Genomic DNA, 21796 nt, shown 5'->3' on the forward strand with positions numbered 1-21796 from the left:
GAATAATTCAACTTAGTACGCAATTCCTGGATCACGATGGCAGTACAGTCTTCTCTGTCAGTTTCATGGGGAAAATCATGTGATGAGATGATGACAGAATCAAGGAGCTTAAGTTGGTCTGATTTGGGTTGCAGTGTGTTGCTGTTGTAGGGAGTTAATATGGTTCTCTAATTTTTGTAACATCTCTTCTTGCTTCTTAGAGGTTTCTGCTGATTTAGAGTTAGTACCCGAGATCTGAAGGGAGCTTAATTCCTGTTCGAGTTGGCCGACTCTGGTAGACAGATCTTGGTTAATCTTGTGCATGGCCAAAGCATCACTCTGTAGCTTCATTATCAGGTCCGACTGCTCTCGGATTATAGACTTTTGGTCATCATGTATCTGAGTCAATAATTTGAGCCATGGATTATCAGCAAGATGCTTAAAGTCAGAACATGGGGAGGCAGCTCGTTTAAGTTGGTCCATATGGTTACATAACTGTTGCATGGCTCGAGTCAGTGACGACGCTTCACTTAGCTGGGAAGGTTTGTTATTGTTGACGCAGGGAGGGTCGGTACCCCCCCCCCCCCCCGGCAGCTACAAAGGGGGATTCAGCCGCGTTATTCCTGTTGCTAGCTTGGCTTGTTGAGTTCATCCTGATAGGTGTGCTATCTTTCTTTGCGGCCTTGCCGAGCTTAGAATTGTTTTGCATGGTAACAGCAGAGATGTACGCAGGCAGATGGGGTAGACTCGTTGATGTGGCAGCAGCGAACGTCAGGTTAGGTTCCTCCAGGGAGCAACACTAATGAGGTCGAGATGAGCTAGTAAGTTAGGTTTTGTCGTATATTTCGGTCACTTGGTACTTAGCTGCCTTCTGGGGTTGTTACATCATGTATCTGAGTCAATAATTTGAGCCATGGATTATCAGCAAGATGCTTAAAGTCAGAACATGGGGAGGCAGCTCGTTTAAGTTCGGATGCTCGTTCGGATGTTGTGGGCTCAAGGAGCAGCTGATAAAGTTGGAGGGGCAGCAGGGTTGTCAGGAGCGGATGAGCGTTCGAACATGCATCCACCATTGCCACCCGCACCACCTCCCTACCATTGCCACCCACACCACCCTCTGCCACCGCCACCCACACCACCCCCTAGCACTGCCACCTACACCATACCCTATCCATGCCACCCACACCACCCCTATTATTTCCACCCACACCAACCCTTACCACCACCACCCACACCACCCCTTACCATTGCCACCCCACAACATCCCCTACCACCACCACCCCCTACCACTGCCATCCCTAGCACCGTCACCCATACCAACCCCTATTACCCCCACCCACACCATCCCCTACCACCGCCACCCACACCATCCTCTACGACAGTAGTAGGAAACGAGACAAGTACCGACCATTTTTCTTTTTTTCGACGGCCGGTACTTGCACCCCCAGGTTTCACAAACTTTTTTTTCAACGGCCGGTACTTGTACCCCCTGTTTCACGAACTTGTTTTTCTACGGCCGGTACTTGCACCCCCTGTTTCACAAACTTTTTTTTCAACAGCCGGTACTTGCACCCCCAGTTTCACGAACTTGTTTTTCAACGGCCGGTACTTGCACCCCCAGTTTCACAAACTTTTTTTTCAACGGCCGGTACTTGTACCCACTGTTTCACGAACTTGTTTTTCAACGGCCGGTACTTGCACCCCCAGTTTCACAAACTTTTTTTTCAACAGCCGGTACTTGCACCCCCTGTTTCACGAACTTTTTTTCAAAAGCCAGTACTTGCATCCCCCTGTTTCACGATCTTTTTTCAATGGCCGGTAATTGTCTTGTGTGTTTTTCGTTACAAATGGTGATGGCCGGTACTTGTCTCGTGTGTTTTTTGTTACCTCAGCGACCCTTGCACAGGCATCGCCAATGGTCAATGACGTCATCGGGTAGCCAGTCTTCAATTTGCCTGGGAGTAGGATTAAAATGCCGGTCCATGGCGTACCAAAATTTCGTTACCCCAGTGACCCATGCACAGGCATCGCTAATGGACAAATGACCATCAGCTGGCCAATCTTCATCTTCCCTGAATAAGTCAGTTTATTGAAATAGCATGTCCACCCAAGGATCGTTTATTGAACATAGGAATGAATTCCATTCATATGAAACAAAGGGGAGCAGCACTGCAAGAAGTTGTGTGTATTTTCGAGTTCGTCCCCTGCTACCTGTATTTACCCAGGTCTTTTCCTAAATCTAAAACCTATCCAATTTATTCCTGTTCTGTTTCATGTTTATACGTTTAATAGGTTATTAATATCAGTCTTTATTATGACCATTCAGTCACACCTCTATCATGTCATCTCTATTTCTTCGCTTTTCTAGATAATGTAATTTAAGCTTTGTCAATCTTTTTCTTCAAGGATCGTTTATTGAGCATAGGGCAAATAAAAATGAAAACCCACTATCATCCATTTGTATGAAAACCGACCCCTCCCAGGCGTGGTGACTTCAATGCAAGTTCAGTAGTAATCCATTATTGCTGTATAACGCATAAATATATATACACGTATATAAATATATATGCACATCTCACATTCACTCAAAAACAAGCCTCCCCACACCTTGCTGTAGGGTATAACAAATCAAAATACTCATTCAGTGTACATATGAATTAAATTTAGTAAAAGCAAGCCTCTTATGTTTTGGAAATAAGGCCTTCTGCAGTTACCTTCCTTTCTGACGTCATCATCCCTAATGCGTTGCGAGGTGCCAACATGCTAAATGCGGATCCTAGGAGGTTCACACATAAGTGTGAACTCTAAATCACTCCCAATACCTCAACTGTACTCTGTAACATCATAGGCGATATTCAGCTACATTGGCTCGTGTTTTCGCTCATTACTCCTATTTTCTGTTATTCATTTCATAAACCCTATCAAACCATCCTAACCTAACTTATTATATAACATACATTCTACAGAACAGTTGTTGTTTAGCGACGTCGCAAAAAGCGACCTCAGTATAGGGATAGGGTATTGCTGGTGTGACGGGAAAGTGTTGAAGTGTAGATTTTGGCAGTCCTCCAGTGGCAGGTGTCAATGCCTGTCACATTTACAAAAAAAAAAAAAAGATAGAATGCTTGCCTGTTGTCTGTGGTAAGTGAGAGGGAGGAACACGTAAAACACAAAGTAAGAACAATGAAACTTTAATATACTTTAAACATAAGTAAAAATAAAGACAAGTCCCGTGGCAATGAATGGTGCAATTAAAGAACAAAGATAAATGCAAAAACACAGTAGATAAAATAGTAAATGGTGCTGAGAATATTGGCTATGGCTGAGACCTCCCTTAGCATACAGAGCCAGAGAGCTTAGTATGCCAGTGAGAGATGTCAACTCTTAGAGCACAAAGAATATTCTGAAGTTGATGGCTGGTTCAAGCTCAGACATCGACTCAGGTAGATGGCGCTGAGGTGCAGTGTGCAGTCGGCGAGTCACCAATCAGGAGCAGGCAGGCTGGGATGGGTAGTTGGCTGGTTGATGACGAGCCGGCGTGGAGGGAGTGTGGAGTTGGGGGTACGTTTTGCCTCCTGGTCAAAACGTTTTGTGCTACTTGTGGACTTATCTTGAATGTGGCATCTCATACTTGTTGAATAAACGTAACTTTAGATAGGGAACAGCAGGCTCAATCTCTCTTGAAAGAGATTATCATCACACTGGCCATTAGCATATAAGTGTTAAGGTATCACAGCACCTGACTGGTCAACTATGTGTGACGTCACCAGATGACTAATGCGGCCTTTAGCGTCCTACTGGCATATGTACCTCCTATACCACCGCCTCCCACACCACCCTCTACCACTGCAACCCACACCACCCCCTATACCACCGTCATCCACACCACCCCCTACCACCGCCACCCACACCACCGCCACCCACACCAACTCCTATACCAACGCCACCCACACCACCCCTATACCACCGCTACCCACACCATCCCTACCACCGCCACCCACGCTACCCCCTACCACCCCTACCCACACCACTCCCTACCACCGCCACCTACACCACCCCCTACCATTGCCATCCACACCACCCTCTACCACCTCCACCCACACCACCCCCTACCATTGCCACCCACACCACCATCTACTACCGCCACCCACACCAGCCCCTACCTCTGCCACTACACCACACCCTACCATTACCACCCATACTTCCCCCTACCACCACCCCCTATACCACTGCTACCCACACCACCCTCTACCACTGCCCCCCACCACACCCCTATCACCGCTACCACACCAATCCCTACTACAGCGACTCACGCTATCCCCTACCACAGCCACCTACACCACCCCTAACATTGCCACCCCCTACCACTGCCACCTACACCACCCCCTACCACCGTCATCCACACCACCCCCAATACCACCGGCACCCACACCACCCTCTACCACTGCCACCCACACCACCCTCAACCACCGCCACCCACACCACCCCCTACCACCGCCACCCACACCACCCCCTACCAAAGCCATCCACACCACCCCCTGTCGTGAAGGAAAGCTAATTCCTAATATATTGATATTTAATTGATTGAATTTAATTACTCGAAAGACCACCCTATTTTTACTGAAAAGGGAAACAGATAACTAGTGCAATAAAACGGACTGAGATACCTGTGCCTGTGGATAATGTAATCATCAAGAATTATTTGTTGGACATTAATGGACTGTAAGAATAATTATAATTCAAGAGTTAAACCTTCCCAAACTTCACAATTGGGGGTTAATACTAAAGCTGAATTACTCCTAGTACACTTAATTGAAGCTGGTTCTTCCTCGAAAGAAATTAGTAAGATTTACTAAGAAATATAATTTGTATAAGTTTTCAATAATTTGGTTAATGACAAGATCATATCATAGTGAATGTTAGACAAGAAAATTGTTCCTATCTAAAATTCATGAGGCTATAAGAAATATGATTAAATTCCTAGCTCACATAAATGAAATATAAATTCGAGATATTATTAAATCTCAACTATACATAAGTAGTTAATTAGTAAATTAATGTAAGATCAACAGCTTAGATGTAACAGTGAACGGTAGCGTGGTTGGGCGAGGCCTCATCTAGAACCTGCTGGAAGATGTGACCCGCTAGCGTGGCGTGGGAATTTGTCTTGCCTCAGGCTGCTTCAACACGCACTGGAAACCTAATATGGTGTAAAAATTGTTTACACACTGTAGATTATGTCATTATGGATTAATAGAAGGGGCAAATTAAGTTCACCAGAACGTACTTGTGTTTAGAGGAGGGAGCATGGTGTAACGACGAACTAATGGTAAAGTTTACATGTTGAGAGATCTTAACACTAAAATCTAGACCACTTAACGTAATTGTTATCCGCTGATGCAATCCTTGAATCGCTGATGGAGTAATTATGCACTCCTGGGCCGATCGCGTAACTTGCGCAAGCTTCACCTCTCTCTCTGTACTTGTGGCCGTCACGGTGTCTCGTGGCCAAAGCTGCCCTCCTCCTCCCTCAACCCATCTCGCCGCGCATGCGCATCATATTTCAGTAGAGGGAGGGCAGCCTCTGCTGCCTGTAGAAATAGACCCCACATGCTCATCATGGGGGACTTCAATCACGGAAGGATTGATTGGGAGAACAAGGAACGGCATGGAGGCGAGGATACGTGAAGAGCCAAACTACTGGAGGTGGTGACTAGAAACTTCTTAACCCAGCATGTCAGAAAACCCACAACGATGAGAGGAAATGACGATCCAGCGAGACTAGACCTGGTCTTCATCCTGAACGACTCTGACATAAGAGAAATCGGTTTTGAGGCCCCAGTAGGAATGAGCGTCCACAGTGTATTGGTGTTTGAGTACCTGATTGCAGAAGAGTTATTGAACTCGAGGAGGGATACCGAAACCAAAAGGTTAACATACCGAAAGGGAAACTATGAGGAGATAAGAAAATTCCTAACAGATATAGCATGGGAAACAGAGCTCAGAGAAAAGACGGTCCAAGATATGATGGACTACATCACGCAAAAATGCAAGGACGCAGCAAACAAGTTTGTCCCAGCCCAAAAGGAAAACAGTGAAATGAAGATGAGAATCCCTTGGTTCTATCAGAGATGTAGGCAAGCTAAGCAGCAAAGTAAAAGAGCATGGAGAAACTATAGGAATAACAGGACACTGGAGAGCAGAGAAAGATACCAGTATGCCAGGAATGAATATGTCAGGTTGAGAAGAGAGGCAGAAAGACAATACGAAAATGACATCGCAAGCAAGGCAAAGACTCAGCCTAAATTGCTGCATAGCCACATCAGGAGAAAAACAACATTAAAGGAACAGGTTATGAAATTAAGGATAGGGGCAGAAAGATTCACTGCAAACGACAGGAAGTGTGTGAGGAACTGAATAAGAAATTCCAAGAGGTCTTCACCTTAGAGCAAGGAGAAATCCCAGAGATAAGAGAGGGAATAGCTAACCAGGAACCACTGGAAGAGTTTGAGGTTACCAGCGGGGAAGTAAGGAAGTGTTTACTAGAGTTGGATGTGACAAAGGCTACAGGCCCAGATGGAATCTCCCCTTGGATACTAAAGGAAGGAAGGAGCAGAACAGGAGGCACTGAATTACAGGCCAGTGTCCCTAACCTGCGTACCATGCAAGATGATGGAGAAGATTGTGCGAAGAAAGCTAGTGGAGCACCTGGACCGAACGAACTTTGTAACACAGCATCAACATGGATTCAGGGATGGCAGGTCCTGCCTCACAGAGTTACTTGAATTTTACGACCAGGCAACAAAAATAAGGCAAGAAAGAGAAGGGTGGGCAGACTGCATATTTTTGGATTGTCAGAAAGCCTTTGATACAGTGCCACACAAGAGGCTAGTGAAAAAACTGGAGATGCAGGCTGAAGTGAAAGGTAAGGTATTCCGTTGGATACAGGAGTACCTAAGCAACAGGAGACGAGTCAGTGTGAGGGGTGAGGTCTCAGATTGGCGAGACGTTACGAGTGGAGTCCCGCAGGAGTCAGTCCTTGGACCTATACTGTTTCTGATATATGTAAATGATCTCCCAGAGGGTATAGAATCGTTTCTCTCAATGTTTGCCGATGATGCAAAAATTATGAGGAGGATTGAAACTGAGGACGATAGTAGGAGGTTACAAGATGACCTAGACAGACTGAGTGAATGGTCCAACAAATGGCTGTTGAAGTTCAACCCGAGTAAATGCAAAGTAATGAAACTAGGCAGTGGAAATAGGAGGTCAGACTCAGGATACAGAATAGGAGATGAAGTACTTAATGAAACGGACAGAGACACATCTAGGAGTTGATATCACACCAAACCTGTCTCCTGAAGCCCACATAAAAAGAATAACGTCTGCGGCATATGCGAGGCTGGCTAACATCAGAACAGCGTTCAGGAACCTGTGTAAGGAATCATTCAGAAACTTGTACACCACATATGTAAGACCAATCCTGGAGTATGCGGCCCCAGCATGGAGCCCGTACCTTGTCAAGCACAAGACGAAGCAAGAAAAAGTCCAAAGGTATGCCACTAGACTAGTCCCAGAACTAAGAGGCATGAGTTACGAGGGAAGGCTGCGAGAAATGCACCTTACGACACTGGAAGACAGAAGAATAAGGGGAGACATGATCACAACCTACAAAATCCTCAGAGGAATCGACCGGGTAAACAAGGATAAACTATTCAACACTGGTGGGACGCAAACAAACGACACAGGTGGAAACAGAGTACCCACATGAGCCACAGAGACGTTAGAAGGAACTTTTTCACTGTCAGAGTAGTTAACGGATGGAATGCATTAGACAGTGATGTGGTGGAGGCTGACTCCATACACAGTTTTAAATGTAGATATGATAGAGCCCAGTTGGCTCAGGAATCTGTACACCAGTTGATTGACAGTTGAGAGGCGGGACCAAAGAGCCAAAGTTCAACCCCCGCAAGCACAAATAGGTGAGTACAAATAGGTGAGTACATGCTTCATCCCACATTCCAAGGACCCCCTCATCTCCTCAGCCCCCAAAACCCGCCCAGCTCTCACCCCTCCTATGCCCCCCCCCCTTCTTCCATGTGACACCCCTCTCCTTGCGAGTGGGTCACATGAACTCCCCCTTGGGAATCGTAGGGACCCCCTCCCCCCCAACTCTTCCTTCATTTTCTTCTTGTCCCCTTCTGCCCAATTGCCCGCACCTACCCCTGAGTTCCCCCTGACTAATACAACCCTCTCTCCCACTCTCACTATCCAGGCTCCATCCTCCCCTATTCCTCCCACCCCCTCTATCTTCCCCCCCACCTCAACCTCTCAACCTCTATTTGACTCTCAGACTCACACTACCTCTCAATTCCCCTATGCCTCTGAGACCCTCCCTAATTTTCAGACTCAGTATGCCTTTCCTACTCCAGACCTACATATCCAGGCCTTACTTCCCCAGACCTTCCTACCTACCTTCCTAGATGCCCAGAAGCCATTCGCCCCCCAAGCACCCCTCCAGACCCCATTCACTCCCCAGACTTCCCCCCCCCCCGGCACCCACCAGCCCCCATCGAACCACAAGACACCCCCAGATCCCCCAAGACCCCCAGAGAAAGGGTGCACTCTGGTACCCGAGTTTCCAAGGAGAGACTCAAGGTTTGGTACATCAATGCTGATGGGGTATCTAATAAATCAGAAGAGCTAAAAAAAAAGACTTAGTGAGGCAGATCCTGATATAGTTGCAATAGTGGAAACTAAAATAAATGACATGATCTTGGATGCAATTTTTCCAGAGGGGTACCAGGTGATAAGAAAAGAGAGGACACAGAGACAGGAAAACAAAGGGGGCATATACAGAAAGTCACAAGGAAATCTGCAAGGAACTGAATGCTAGTTTCCATGGAGTGTTCACACCCGAGCCTGAGCAGCTCCCATTGTTAGAAGAGATTACCCTAGATGAAAGACAATCAGATATAGAGTTGACAGCAGAGGAGGTAATGAAGCAGTTGACAATACTGGATGCAACTAAAGCGGTTGGACCAGTCAAAATATCACTGTGGATACTGAAAGATGCAGTGCAGGCCCTCAGCGTGCCTCTGGCATGAATCTTTAATCAGTCACTTATGTCGGGGGAATTGCCCAATTGCTGGAAGAAGGCAAATGTTGTACCAATTTTCAAGAAAGGTGATAGGGAGGAGGCACCTAACTGTTGACCTATATCATTTTCAAGCATTCCCTGTAAAATACTTGAAAGAAGAAAGAATAAAATACTTGAAAGACTGGTTGCACACGTAGAGAACGTTAGGTTTGTAAACAAACATCAACATGGGTTCTGGAAAGGAAAATCTTGCCTAACAAACCTTTTGGAATTAATGATAAAATAACGAGGATAATACAGGACAGAGAAGGTTGGGCAGACTGCATATTTCTGGACTACCAGAAAGCGTTTGATACAGTACTGCACATGAGGCTGCTATTCAAACTCGAGAGGCAGGCGGGGATGGGAGAAAAGGCCCTAACATTGATAAGGAACTACCTAACAGGCAGGACCCAGAGAATTACGGTAAGGGGCGAGAAGTCGGACTGGTGAACAGTGACGAGTGGAGTATCTTAAGAATCAGTGCTGGGACCAATTTTATTTCTAATATAAGTTAACAACATTCTTACAGGAGTAGAGTCCTACATGTCGATGTTCGTGGATGAAGCAAAGTTGATGAGAAGAGTTGTGACGGATGAGGATTGTATGATCCTCTAAGAGGACTTGAACAGGTTGCAGAGATGGTCAGAGAAATGGCTACTGGAGTTCAATTCAAGCAAATGTAAAGGTTTGGAAATGGGACTAGGTGATAGGAGACCAAAGGGTCAGTACACAATAAAGGGAAACTGCCTACCTGTGACGACGTGACAAAGAGACCTGGGCGTGGATGTAACGCCTAATCTATCTCCTGAGGCACATATAAACAGGATAACGACAGCAGCGTACTCTACACTGGCAAAAGTTAGAACATCATTCAGAAACCTAAGTAAGGAAGCATTTTGGGCGCTTTACACTTGCTACGTGAGGCCAGTCTTAGAGTATACTGCTTCCTCAAGGAATCTCCATCAGAAAAAACACACAAGGAGACTGGAAAAGGTTCACAAGTTTGCAACGAGACTCGTCCCAGCGTTACGAGGGATGTGGTATGAAGAGCGCCTGAAGGAACTGAGCCTTACGACGCTAGAAAAGAGAAGGGAGAGGGGGAATATGATAGGAACGTATAAAATACTCAGCGGAATTGGCAGAGTGGACATAGACGAAATGTTCACACGGAATAGTAACAGAACGAGGGAATATGGGTGGAAGCTGGAAACCCAGATGAGTCACAGAGATGTTAGGAAGTTTTCTTTTAGCGTGAGAGTAGTGGAAAAATGGAATGCACTGAAGGAGCAACTTGTGAAAGCAAATTCTATTCATAATTTTAAAACTTAGTATGATAGGGAGAAAGGACCGGAGTCATTGCTGTAAACAACCGATGGCTCGAAAAGCGGGATCCAAGAGTCAATGCTTGATCCTGCTGACACAAATATATGAGTACAAATAGGGGAGTACACACACACACACACACAATAAGGGGGCCTGTGGCTGAGTGCACAGCACACTGGGCACGTGATTCTGTTGTCCGGGGCTTCGATTCCAGGTGCCTGCGAGAAACAATAAGCTGAGTTTTTTCGACCCGATGCTCCTGTTACCTAGCAGTAAATACGTACCTGAGAGTTAATCAGTTGTCATGGGCTGCTTCCTGGGGGTGTGTGTGTGTGGAAAAAAAATAGTAATAGTTTATTTTTAGTTCAGAGGCGGGCGGAAAGAGCAGAGCTCAACCCCTGTAAGCACAACTAGGTGAATATACACACATACAAATACACACACACACACCGCCGCCGGGAATCGAACCCGGGTCACAGGATTACGTGTCCAGCGTGCTATCCACACAGCCACCTGCGTCCAATTCTACTCAATCCAGATGGATTGAGTAGAACCCAGGATGGACAGGTTTGTATGTCATTGTGTAGGACCCACTATGGACAGGGATGTTTTTCATTGTGAATGGCCTAGCATAAACAGGGATGTCTGCCATTGTGTAGGGCCAAACTTGGGCAGCAATGTCTGCCATTGTGTAGGTCCCAGCATGGATAAGGATGTCTGTCATTGTGTAGGACCCAGCATGGACAGGGATGTATGTCATTGTGAAGGGTTCAGCATGGACAGGGATGTCTGTCATTGTGTATGGTCCTGGAAGAGCAGAGATGTCTGTCATTGTGTAGAGCCTATCATAGACAGAGATGTCTGTCATTGTGAAAGGCCCAACTTGGACATTGATATTTGTTATTTAGTAGGGCCCAGGAAGAGCAGAGATGTCTGTCATTGTGTAGTGCGCAGCATGCACAGGGATGTATGTCATTGTGAAGGGCCCAACATGGACAGAGATGTCGGTCGTTGTGTATGACTCAGTATGGACAGGGAAGTCTCTCATTATGTAGAGCCCCAGTATAGACAGTGATGTCTGTCATTGTGTAGGGCCCAGCATCGACATAGATGTCTGTCATTGTGTAGGGCCCAGCACTGTCAGGGGATGTCTGTCATTGTGAAAGGCCCAGCATAGACAGGGATGTCCTTCATTAAGTAGGGTCCGTCATAGACAGGGTTGTTTGCGTTTAAGTAGGGACCATCATGGAATGGCATGTCTGTCATTGTGTAGGTCCCGACAGAGATGTCGGTCGTTTTGTATGACCCAGTATAGACAGGGATGTCTGTCATTGCGAAGGGTCCAACATGGACAGGTATGTTTGTCACTCAGTACGGCCCAGCATAGACAGGGATATCTGCCATTGTGTAGAGCCCAGAATGGATAGAAATATCTGTCATTGTGTAGGGCTCAGCAAGGACAGGGATGTCTGTCGTTGTGTACGGTGCAGCATGGACAGGGATGTCTGTCGTTGTATAGGGCTCAGCATGGACAGTGATGTCTGTTATTGTCTTGGGCCCAGGAATAACAGGGATGTCAGTCATTGAGTAGGGTCGAACATGGACAGGAATGTCAATCATCTTGAATGGCCTAACATGGACAGGGATGTCTGTTATTTTGTAGGGCCTAGCATGGACAGGGATGTCTGCCAATGTGTAGAGCCCAGCATGGTCAGTGATGTCTGTCATTTTGTAGGGCCTGGCATGGACAGGGTTGTCTGTCATTTTGAATGCCCACCAGAGACAGGGATGTCTGTCATTGAAGAAACAGGGATGTCTTTCAATGTGTAGGGATAGCATGGACAGGAATGTCTGTCCTTTTGAATGGCCCACCAGAGACAGGGATGTCTGTCGTTGTGTTTGGCCCTGTCATGGACAGGGATGTGTCATTGTGATGGGGTCAGCATGGACAGGGATGTATCATTGTGAAGGACTCAGCATGGACAGGGACGAGTCATTGTGTAGGACCAATCATGGATAGGGATAAATCGTTGTGTAGGAACCATTGTGGGTTGCATAAAAACTGCAGCTCATATAAGGAAGAGGTGAATGCAACTGGCCAATTTACATATATGATCAGGACTGTTCGGAAGTGCCCTGGACAGTTTTCGGATGTGCTCAGAACAATGCTCGGACGTACTCAAGACAATGTTCTGACGTTCTCAGGACAATGTTCGGATGTACTCAGGACAATGTTCGGATGTGCTATATCCGAATCGACCTACATCCGGTAACCAGACTATCATCCGGACATCAGACCTTCGTTCGGACACCAGACTTTCATGAGGATACCATATTTTCGTCCGGACACAAGACCTTCGTCCGGACACCAGACTTTCCTCTGGACACTTGACCTTCGACCGGACAAAAGATCTTCGTCCGGACACCAGACATTCACCCGGATAACAGACCTTGGTCCGGACAATAGACCTTCGTCCGAACACCAGACCTTTGTCCGGACAACAGACCTTCGTCTGAACACCAGACCTTCGTTCGGACACCAGACATTTCTCCGGACACCAGACCACTGTACGGACACCAGACCACCATCCAGAAACCTGACCTTCCTCCGGATACCAGACCACCGTCTGGACACCAGACCACCGTCTGGACATCAGACCACCGTCTGGACACCAGACCACCGTCCGGACACCAGACCACCGTCCGGACACCAGACCACCGTCCGGACACCAGACCACCGTCTGGACACCAGACCACCGTCCGGACACCAGACCACCGTCCGTACAGCAGACCACCGTCTGGACACCAGACCACCGTCCGTACACCAGACCACCGTCTGGACACCAGACCACCGTCCGTACACCAGACCACCGTCTGGACACCAGACCACCGTCCGGACACCAGACCACCGTCTGGACACCAGACCACCGTCCGGACACCAGACCACCGTCTGGACACCAGACCACCGTCCGGACACCAGACCACCGTCCAGACACCAGACCACCGTCCGGACACCAGACCACCGTCCGGACACCAGACCACCGTCTGGACACCAGACCACCGTCCGGACACCAGACCACCGTCCGGACACCAGACCACCGTCTGGACACCAGACCACCGTCTGGACACCAGACCACCGTCCGGACACCAGACCACCGTCCGGACACCAGACCACCGTCTGGACACCAGACCACCGTCTGGACACCAGACCACCGTCCGGACACCAGACCACCGTCCGGACACCAGACCACCGTCTGGACACCAGACCACCGTCTGGACACCAGACCACCGTCCGGACACCAGACCACCGTCCGGACACCAGACCACCGTCTGGACACCAGACCACCGTCTGGACACCAGACCATCGTCTGGACACCAGACCACCGTCTGGACACCAGACCATCGTCCGGACACCAGACCACCGTCTAGACACCAGACCACCGTCTGGACACCAGACCACCGTCCGGACACCAGACCGTCGTCCGGACACCAGACCGTCGTCCAGACACCAGACCACCGTCCGGACACCAGACCACCGTCCGGACACCAGACCACCGTCCGGACACCAGACCGTCGTCCGGACACCAGACCGTCGTCCAGACACCAGACCACCGTCCGGACACCAGACCACCGTCTGGACACCAGACCACCGTCTGGACACCAGACCATCGTCTGGACACCAGACCACCGTCTGGACACCAGACTACCGTCCGGACACCAGACCACCGTCTGGACACCAGACCACCGTCCGGACACCAGACCACCGTCTGAACACCAGACCACCGTCCGGACACCAGACCACCGTCCAGACACCAGACCATCGTCTGGACACCAGACCATCGTCTGGACACCAGACCACCGTCCGGACACCAGACCACCGTCCAGCCACCAGACCACCGTCCGGACACCAGACCATCGCCCAGACACCAGACCATCGTTCGGACACCAGACCATCGTCCGGACACCAGACCATCGTCCGGACACCAGACCATCGGCCAGACACCATACCATCGTCCAGACACCAGACCATCGTCCAGATACCAGACCATCGTCCAGACACCAGACCACTGTCCGGACACCAGACCATCGTCCAGACACCAGACCATCGTCCGGACACCAGACCATCGTCCAGACACCAGACCATCGCCCAGACACCAGACCATCGTCCAGACACCAGACCATCGTCCAGATACCAGACCATCGTCCAGACACCAGACCACTGTCCGGACACCAGACCATCGTCCAGACACCAGACCATCGTCCTGACACCAGACCATCGTCCAGACACCAGACTATCGTTCTGACACCAGACCATCGTCCGGACACCAGACCATCGTCCTGACACCAGACCATCGTCCAGACAACAGACCATCTTCCAGACAACAGACCATCGTTCGGACACCAGATCATCGTCTGGACAACAGACCATCGTCCGGACAACAGATCATCGTCCTGACAACAGATCATCGTCTGGACACCAGACCACCGTCCGGACACCAGACCACCGTCCGGACAACAGATCATCGTCCGGACACCAGACCACAGTTGCCGGATAACGTATGTCTTGGGATCACTGGATCGTTTTGAGCATATATTAGATAAATTTCTCGGTGGATGAGGATTGATTCAAGTAGGAGCTGAGTCAATAAGTTTTCTGCAGTTTTCTTGACTAGGTCAGTTTTCTACCTTTCTGGGTTATTGCGCTTCTTAGCATTCCATTCCTTCGTGGTATTATCTTTCTCTCAAATCGGTAGGTATATGACAGTAAATGTTCTAGTAATATGTTACATAAATCATTGGTTCCATAAGTCCAAAGAAATTGCTCTTTTCTCAGTGTTTTTGAAACTCTACCTATAATGCTGTGTACTTGATAGACTGAAGCAAAACATGGTTGTTTTTGTCCCGTTCTTCCAACTCCACCTCCACTGCCCTCCTTTCTTCCCTCCATCTTCCAACTCCTCCCCTCCTCCCACCCACATCCTGTCCAAAACCTACAACATCCCCTTCAACGCACATCATTCCCCCCACCCACAATAACACTTCCAACCCCACACCGCCAAATGCATACAACATTTTAGTTAGTATTCTGATTAACAGCTTGTAACATCACTTGTTAACAAGATATAAACGTGGTCTATAACTGAAGTGGACCTAACACTGAACTTCTGGAAATACTTACAGCAACAAATATTCAATAAACGATAGCAAAACTCACCATATATGTCAGAGAGTGTCAGGTCAGGGCAGTAGGTCAAGAGGGCGAGGAGTGTTCTGTACGAATACATTGCTGCAAGTATAACTGGGGTATAACCTAAAATTAAAAATTTAATTAAAAATCATCACATGTAGCCATTAATATTAACTATTTAATTTCCTTTATCACAGGAAAATGTTTCATAATATTGCTGTAATAAATTTGATAAAATGTATTCATTAAGCATGATATATGAGACATATGAGACATAATATTTAAATGTCTTGCATTCACTATGAACTGTTGACAAATATCGTGCGGCATCAAGCGCATTCATATAGATTACTGAAACTTTAGTTTATATTTTACCAGACGTGGTCTGGTCATTAATGTCAGCCCCGGCAGCCATCAGGGTGCTAATTGTGAAATTCGAGCCAGCACCATACATGAGCGCTGTAAATCCTGTAATACAAACATTGATACCGCGACCTTCAGTAGCATTCCATACATTAATAATGTATTTCTTGTAATAAAAGGGTTGCTACAGATACCTTACAAAGCATTGGGTTCATAGTAAGATTAAGAAATATGAGTAATGAGGGTCCACACTTGAGGCTGTGTGAAAGTTGTAGGGAGAGCTTTTGGCAGGGGGATATTGTAGAAGGCTTTTTACTGTTTTATGAAGCATCAACACTTATAGGCCTTCCATTGAATGTTGTGTTAAGGCATATGGACCAACTTTTGAATGTTGTGTTAAGGCAAATAGTCCTACCATTGAATGTTGTGTGAAGGCATATAAACCTTCAATTAAATGTTGTGTGAAGGTATATAGACCTATAATTGAATGTTGTGTGAAGACATTTGGACCTACCATTGAAAGTTATGTTAAGGCATAAAGACCTACCATTGAATGCTGTGTGAAGACATATAGACCTACCAGTGAATGTTATGTTAAGGCATATAGACCCACCATTGAATGTTATGTTAAGGCATATAGACCTACCATTGAATGTTGGGTTAAGACATATAGACCTACCATTGAATGTTGATTGATGGCATATAGACTTACCATTGAATGTTGTGTGAAGGAATATAGACCTACCGTTCAATGTTGGTTGCAGGCATATAGACCTACCATTGCATGTTGTGTGAAGGTATATAGACCAACCATTAAATGTTGTATTAAGGCATATAGACCTACCACTGAATGTTGTATTAAGGCATATAGACCTACCAGTGAATGTATGTTAAGGCATATAGACCTACCATTGAATGTTATGTTAAGGCATATAAACCGACCATTGAATGTCGTTGGAAGGCATATATAGACCAACCATTGAATGCTGTGTGAAGATATATAGACCTACCATTGAAGGTTATGTGAAGGCATATAGACCTACAATTGAATGTTGTGTGAATGTATATAGACCTACCATTGAGTGTTGTTTGATGACATATAGACCTATCATTGTATGTTGTGTGAATGCATATAGACCTTCCATTGATTGTTGTGTGAAGGCATATAGAACTACCATTGAAAGTTGTGTGAATGCATATAGACCTACACATTAATGTTAGTTTTACTTAATAAAACTAAGTAGAAGCATGCAAATATATTTAAAAGATATTTTAACTTTGCCAATACTTATTTACTAGCTATAGACAGACCATATATGGAGACATAACGAAATTGATAATTGTAGTTTACAGTATGCATTTGCTTAGTTTACATTCACTCCAGTATTTATGAGGAGTGGTTCTCTGCTCTGACACGAATGAAATGCAGTCGATAATGCATTATTCCCTGCAATATACAGATCTTCATTGTTACCTCATTAAATATTCATTGTACAAAAACTCAGTATTCAGTGTAATAAAACACCTTATGCTGGTCGAGGAGGAGGAGGCCTGGTGTAGGACCGGGCCACGGGGACGTTGAGCCTCAAAATCACAACCTGTCCTCCACTCAATTCCATTATATCCAGCAGTCGACCCCACAGACGCATTCGTAAATTTTAACATGCTGTTCATTCAAAACGGGAATTTTCTGAAATATAAATTAACATTATAAGATATTAGCATATTGTGCATATATATAGGCATTGGTTAGGATAGGTTAGGTGTTAAGGTTCTGTTGGCGATTATTTGTATTTGTAGTGTGTGGGTGAAGCATTTACAGCATTGTGGTTTGAACAAAACTCGACGAAAAGCATTTGTTCCAGAAGTGTTCGAACGTCATCAGTTGTGAGTCATGTGTAAACCGTTTTTCATTCATAGACAAAGGGTTTGGCGGGTGCATGGAATCACTTTTGGGTCTTTGTTTGGAGGACGGGATGAAAAATCATCACAAGGAATCCTGGTTGGGTTTCAGTGTCTCCCTATTGCTAGCCGCACATAGGTGTCGAAGTCCATTTGAGATGCATCAACTTCAGGAGTCCTTATTAATCTGCTGGAGAACACAGCCAACACTTGCCCACCTGGAAGCAGAAGTTTTACCAAAACTTCACCAATGGAAAATCTAAAAAAGTAAACAAAGCAAAACTGACAACTACAACGTTCACAGAGAAAACAGGAATTAAACAATAAACAACTATGCAAACAATCCACCAAGTAATTTCTTCGAATCCTCTAGTTGCAGCTGTTCACCGCCAAGTTTAGGAATTCCTTCGACCTATAGACCTTCTTGTCAACAGTATTTAGTCCGGACCCTAAGACCACAACCGACACACCTAGAAAGTATTGGATTGGGTTGAGGAACCAAGAAACCACCAGAGGGTATTGGGTGGGGTTGACCCAGCAAACACATAACGTTTTGTAAATTTTCATATTCGTGTTCCCATAGGTGTACGAATAACTTGTCTTGAGAATGGATCAGTAGAGCATTTAAAAATAAAATAAATAAAATAAAATACAATTTTTATTCAAGTAAGGTACATACATACAAGAGATTGTACATAAATTGATCGATTTATAGATGGAGCTAGTACATACAATGCCTAAAGCCACTATTACGCAAAGCGTTTCGGGCAGGAAAAACATTAATGACTAAAACTTAATACTAATTGAGTATAAAGAATTAAATGTGTTGAGAACAAATAAAATAGGGGAAACATAGCTGAAAAAGCAGCACAAATACAATTAAGTTGACAAACAGCGTTGTTTAAGAACACAGACATGGGTTCACAATAGAGGGGTAAGGTAAGTTACAGGGAATTTATTAGGTAGTGCTTCGTTTTTATCTTAAACTGGTTGAGAGAGAGGTACAGTCTTTAACATGGTTGGGAAGGTCATTCCACATTCTGGGTCCCTTGATTTGTAGAGCATTTCTAGTTTCATTAAGTCGTACTCTTGGAATATCAAAACTGAATTTATTTCTGGTGTGGTGCTCATAGGCTGTGTTACAACCTTCAGTGAAGCTTTTGAGGTCTGGATTGGCATTACAGTTCAGCGTTTTATATATAAAAAATACACATGAGAGAATGTGCAGTGACTTAATATCTAACATATTCAGAGATTTGAGTAGGGGTACCAAGTGATGTCAGGGGCCAGAGTTGGATATTGTCCTAATAGCAGCTTTGCGTTGAGTAATTAGAGGACGTAAATGATTTTGGGTAGTAGAACCCCAAGCACAAATGCCATAGTTGAGATATGAATAGATGAGGAATAATAGAGCGTCACCAGGGCATGGCGGGGTACATAATATCTGATCTTAGAAAGAATGCCAACAGCTTTTGAAACTTTTTTTGATATATTTAGAATGTGTCCCTGGAAATTCAGCTTCTGGTCAATGAGGATGCCAAGGAATTTGCCATCTAATTTGAAACAAATTTGGGCATTGTTTATTCTGAGATTTATTTGATTAGAGGATTTATTGCCAAACAGAATATAGAAAGTTTTGTCAATGTTAAGGGTGAGTTTGTTGGCCGTTAGCGAAAGATGGACTTTATTTAGCTCAGTATTTACTGTGGCATTTAGAGCAAGGGGGTCAGGACTGGAGTAAATGAAGGTTGTGTCGTCAGCAAATAGAATTGGTTTGAGGTGTTGGAAGGCATTTGGAAGGTCATTAATGTAGATGAGAAAGAGGAGAGGACCAAGTATGCTGCCCTGAGGAACACCGATGTTGATGGATAGGGTTGGAGAAATTGAATTATTCACAGAAACATATTGGAGCCTGTCAGTATGGTAAGATCTGAAGTATTGCAGGGAGTGTCCTCTGACTCCATAATGATGTAATTCAAGAAGGTTTTTGGTGGTTGACAGTGTCGAAAGCCTTCCGCAGGTCCACAAATAACCCAACAGGGAACTCAATTTTATCAAGAGCTGCATGAATCAAGTTAATCATACTAATAAGTGCATCGTTAGTTCTTTTTTTGGGTCTGAAGCCATATTGACAAGAGCTAAGTATATCGTGTTTGGCTAGATAAGAGTAAAGCTGCTTGTAGATTAGTTTTTCAAATATTTTTGACAAGTTAGGCAGGATTGATATAGGTCTGTAGTTTTGAGAAACTTTTTCTCCAAAAATCCAAACATATAGGTTTTATAATATACGGTTTTCCTAAAAGTATTTTATTCCTAATGTATTACAAATATTTTTTACATGTTTAAATATAAAGTTTATGGTCTTTTTTGTAAAATTCATTAATAAATTGTGAATGATATTTAATGGCTGTATGAAACATTTAAAATACATTTAGTTATTCTATGATCAGACAAAATTAGTTTTCATAATTTTGCTAAAAATTGCTCTTTTAAACAATTTGACGCCTTATGTATTTCACTAAACACTAATATCATGCTTAAATATATAATTTATGTATCATTCCCTAAAAAAATTTATATAAATCGTAAATGTTGCTTGATTGAGGTGTGAAACATTCCTAAAACTTTTTGTTGTCTTGTATGTGAAAGTGCACCCATACTGCACTTGAGGAAGAGGACAAGGAATGAAGGAGGAGGACGAGAAGAAAGGAGGAGGAGGAGAAGTAGGAAGGAGGAGTAGGAGGGTGAGGAGGAAGGAGGAGGGTGTGGAGGAAGGTTGCGGAAGAAGGCGAGAAGGAGTAGGGCGAGGAGGAGGAGGGCGAGGAGGAAGGAGGATGAGGGCGAGGAGAAAGGAGGATGAGGGCGAAGAGGAAGGAGGATGAGAGCGAGGAGGAAGGAAAATGAGAGAGAGGAGGAAGGATGATGAGGGCGATGAGAAAGGAGGATGAGGGGTAGGAGGAAGGATGATGAGATGGAGGAGGAAGGAGGATGAGATGGAGGAGGAAGGAGATGGAGGAGGAAGGAGGAGATGTAGGAGGAAGAGGTCGAGGCAGTAGTGGAAGGAGGATGTGGTACAGGAGGAAGGCGGATGAGGGAGAGGAAGAATGAGTAGGTCTAGGAGGAAGGAGGAAGAGGGGAGAGAGGAAAGGAGGACGTCGGGGAGGGGGGAATTAAGTGACGGAGGAGAAGAGGGGGGAAGAATAGCTGGAGTAGGAGTAGTAGAGGTAAGAGGGAGAGGGCGAAAAGGAGGAGGAGGAGGGAGAGAATGGAGGGGTAAGAGAAGGAGGATGATAAGGTGTTATATGACCGTGTGAATATTACATAGCTGAGTACAAAAAAGGGTATTAAATGCAATGATGTTTACTTTGATAGACTGGAGAGGGGCTTGATCTGGAATAATTTGATGAACATTGAACTACGGTGTGAGGACATGAGCTGAAACTCGGTTAATGTCTTGATTTGATTTACTATGTTTGAAGTATATCTGCTTTAAATTTAAGTATATCTGAGGACAGGAGCTAGAACTCGGTAATTGTTCGAATCTTATTTACTACGTCTGAAATGTGACTGTTTAAAATTTCAGGGGGATTGTACTGCTAGTAAAGATGTTACAGGGTTACACTATGGAGGGAACAGGAGCTAGAATTTTCTTACTGGCTCGATTTGATTTACTACATCTGAAATATGACTGTTTAAAATTAGGCTAAAATTGGGCTATTAGTAGCGAAAATGTAGTCTCTGACAAATTGGACTCTGATTAATTTTGGGTATTGAACTAGACTCTGAATATTTTCAGGCTCAAACTGGACTCTGCCTAATTTTCGGTCATTACTGGACTCTGAATATTTTCGGGCCCACAGTGGATTCTGATGAATTTTTGGTCATTACTGGACTCTGAT

At 45.3% G+C, this 21796-nt stretch overlaps 1 protein-coding gene across 1 annotated transcript; it reads left to right on the plus strand.

Moving 5' to 3' along the window:
• Positions 1-12115: 12115 nt before the first annotated feature.
• Positions 12116-14786, plus strand: LOC123749691 (C protein alpha-antigen-like). Its single transcript, XM_069305365.1, has 3 exons — positions 12116-12154; positions 13064-13449; positions 13577-14786. Exons 1-3 carry the CDS (start codon positions 12116-12118, stop codon positions 14784-14786), a joined length of 1635 nt encoding a protein of 544 aa, XP_069161466.1.
• Positions 14787-21796: the final 7010 nt, after the last annotated feature.

The sequence above is a fragment of the Procambarus clarkii genome, chromosome 54, assembly GCF_040958095.1.
Source record: "Procambarus clarkii isolate CNS0578487 chromosome 54, FALCON_Pclarkii_2.0, whole genome shotgun sequence".
NCBI lineage: Eukaryota > Metazoa > Arthropoda > Malacostraca > Decapoda > Cambaridae > Procambarus > Procambarus clarkii.

Excerpts from the sequence above, each read along its gene's own strand:
- LOC123749691 (XM_069305365.1), top strand. The coding sequence starts at position 12,116 with ATGGACAGGGATGTCTGCCAATGTGTAGAGCCCAGCATG. Across the intron at positions 12,155-13,063 it reads AATGTGTAGAGCCCAGCATG|ACCACCGTCTGGACACCAGA; the intron begins GTCAGTGATGTC and ends TCCGGATACCAG. Across the intron at positions 13,450-13,576 it reads CGTCCAGACACCAGACCACC|ACCACCGTCCGGACACCAGA; the intron begins GTCCGGACACCA and ends TCTGGACACCAG.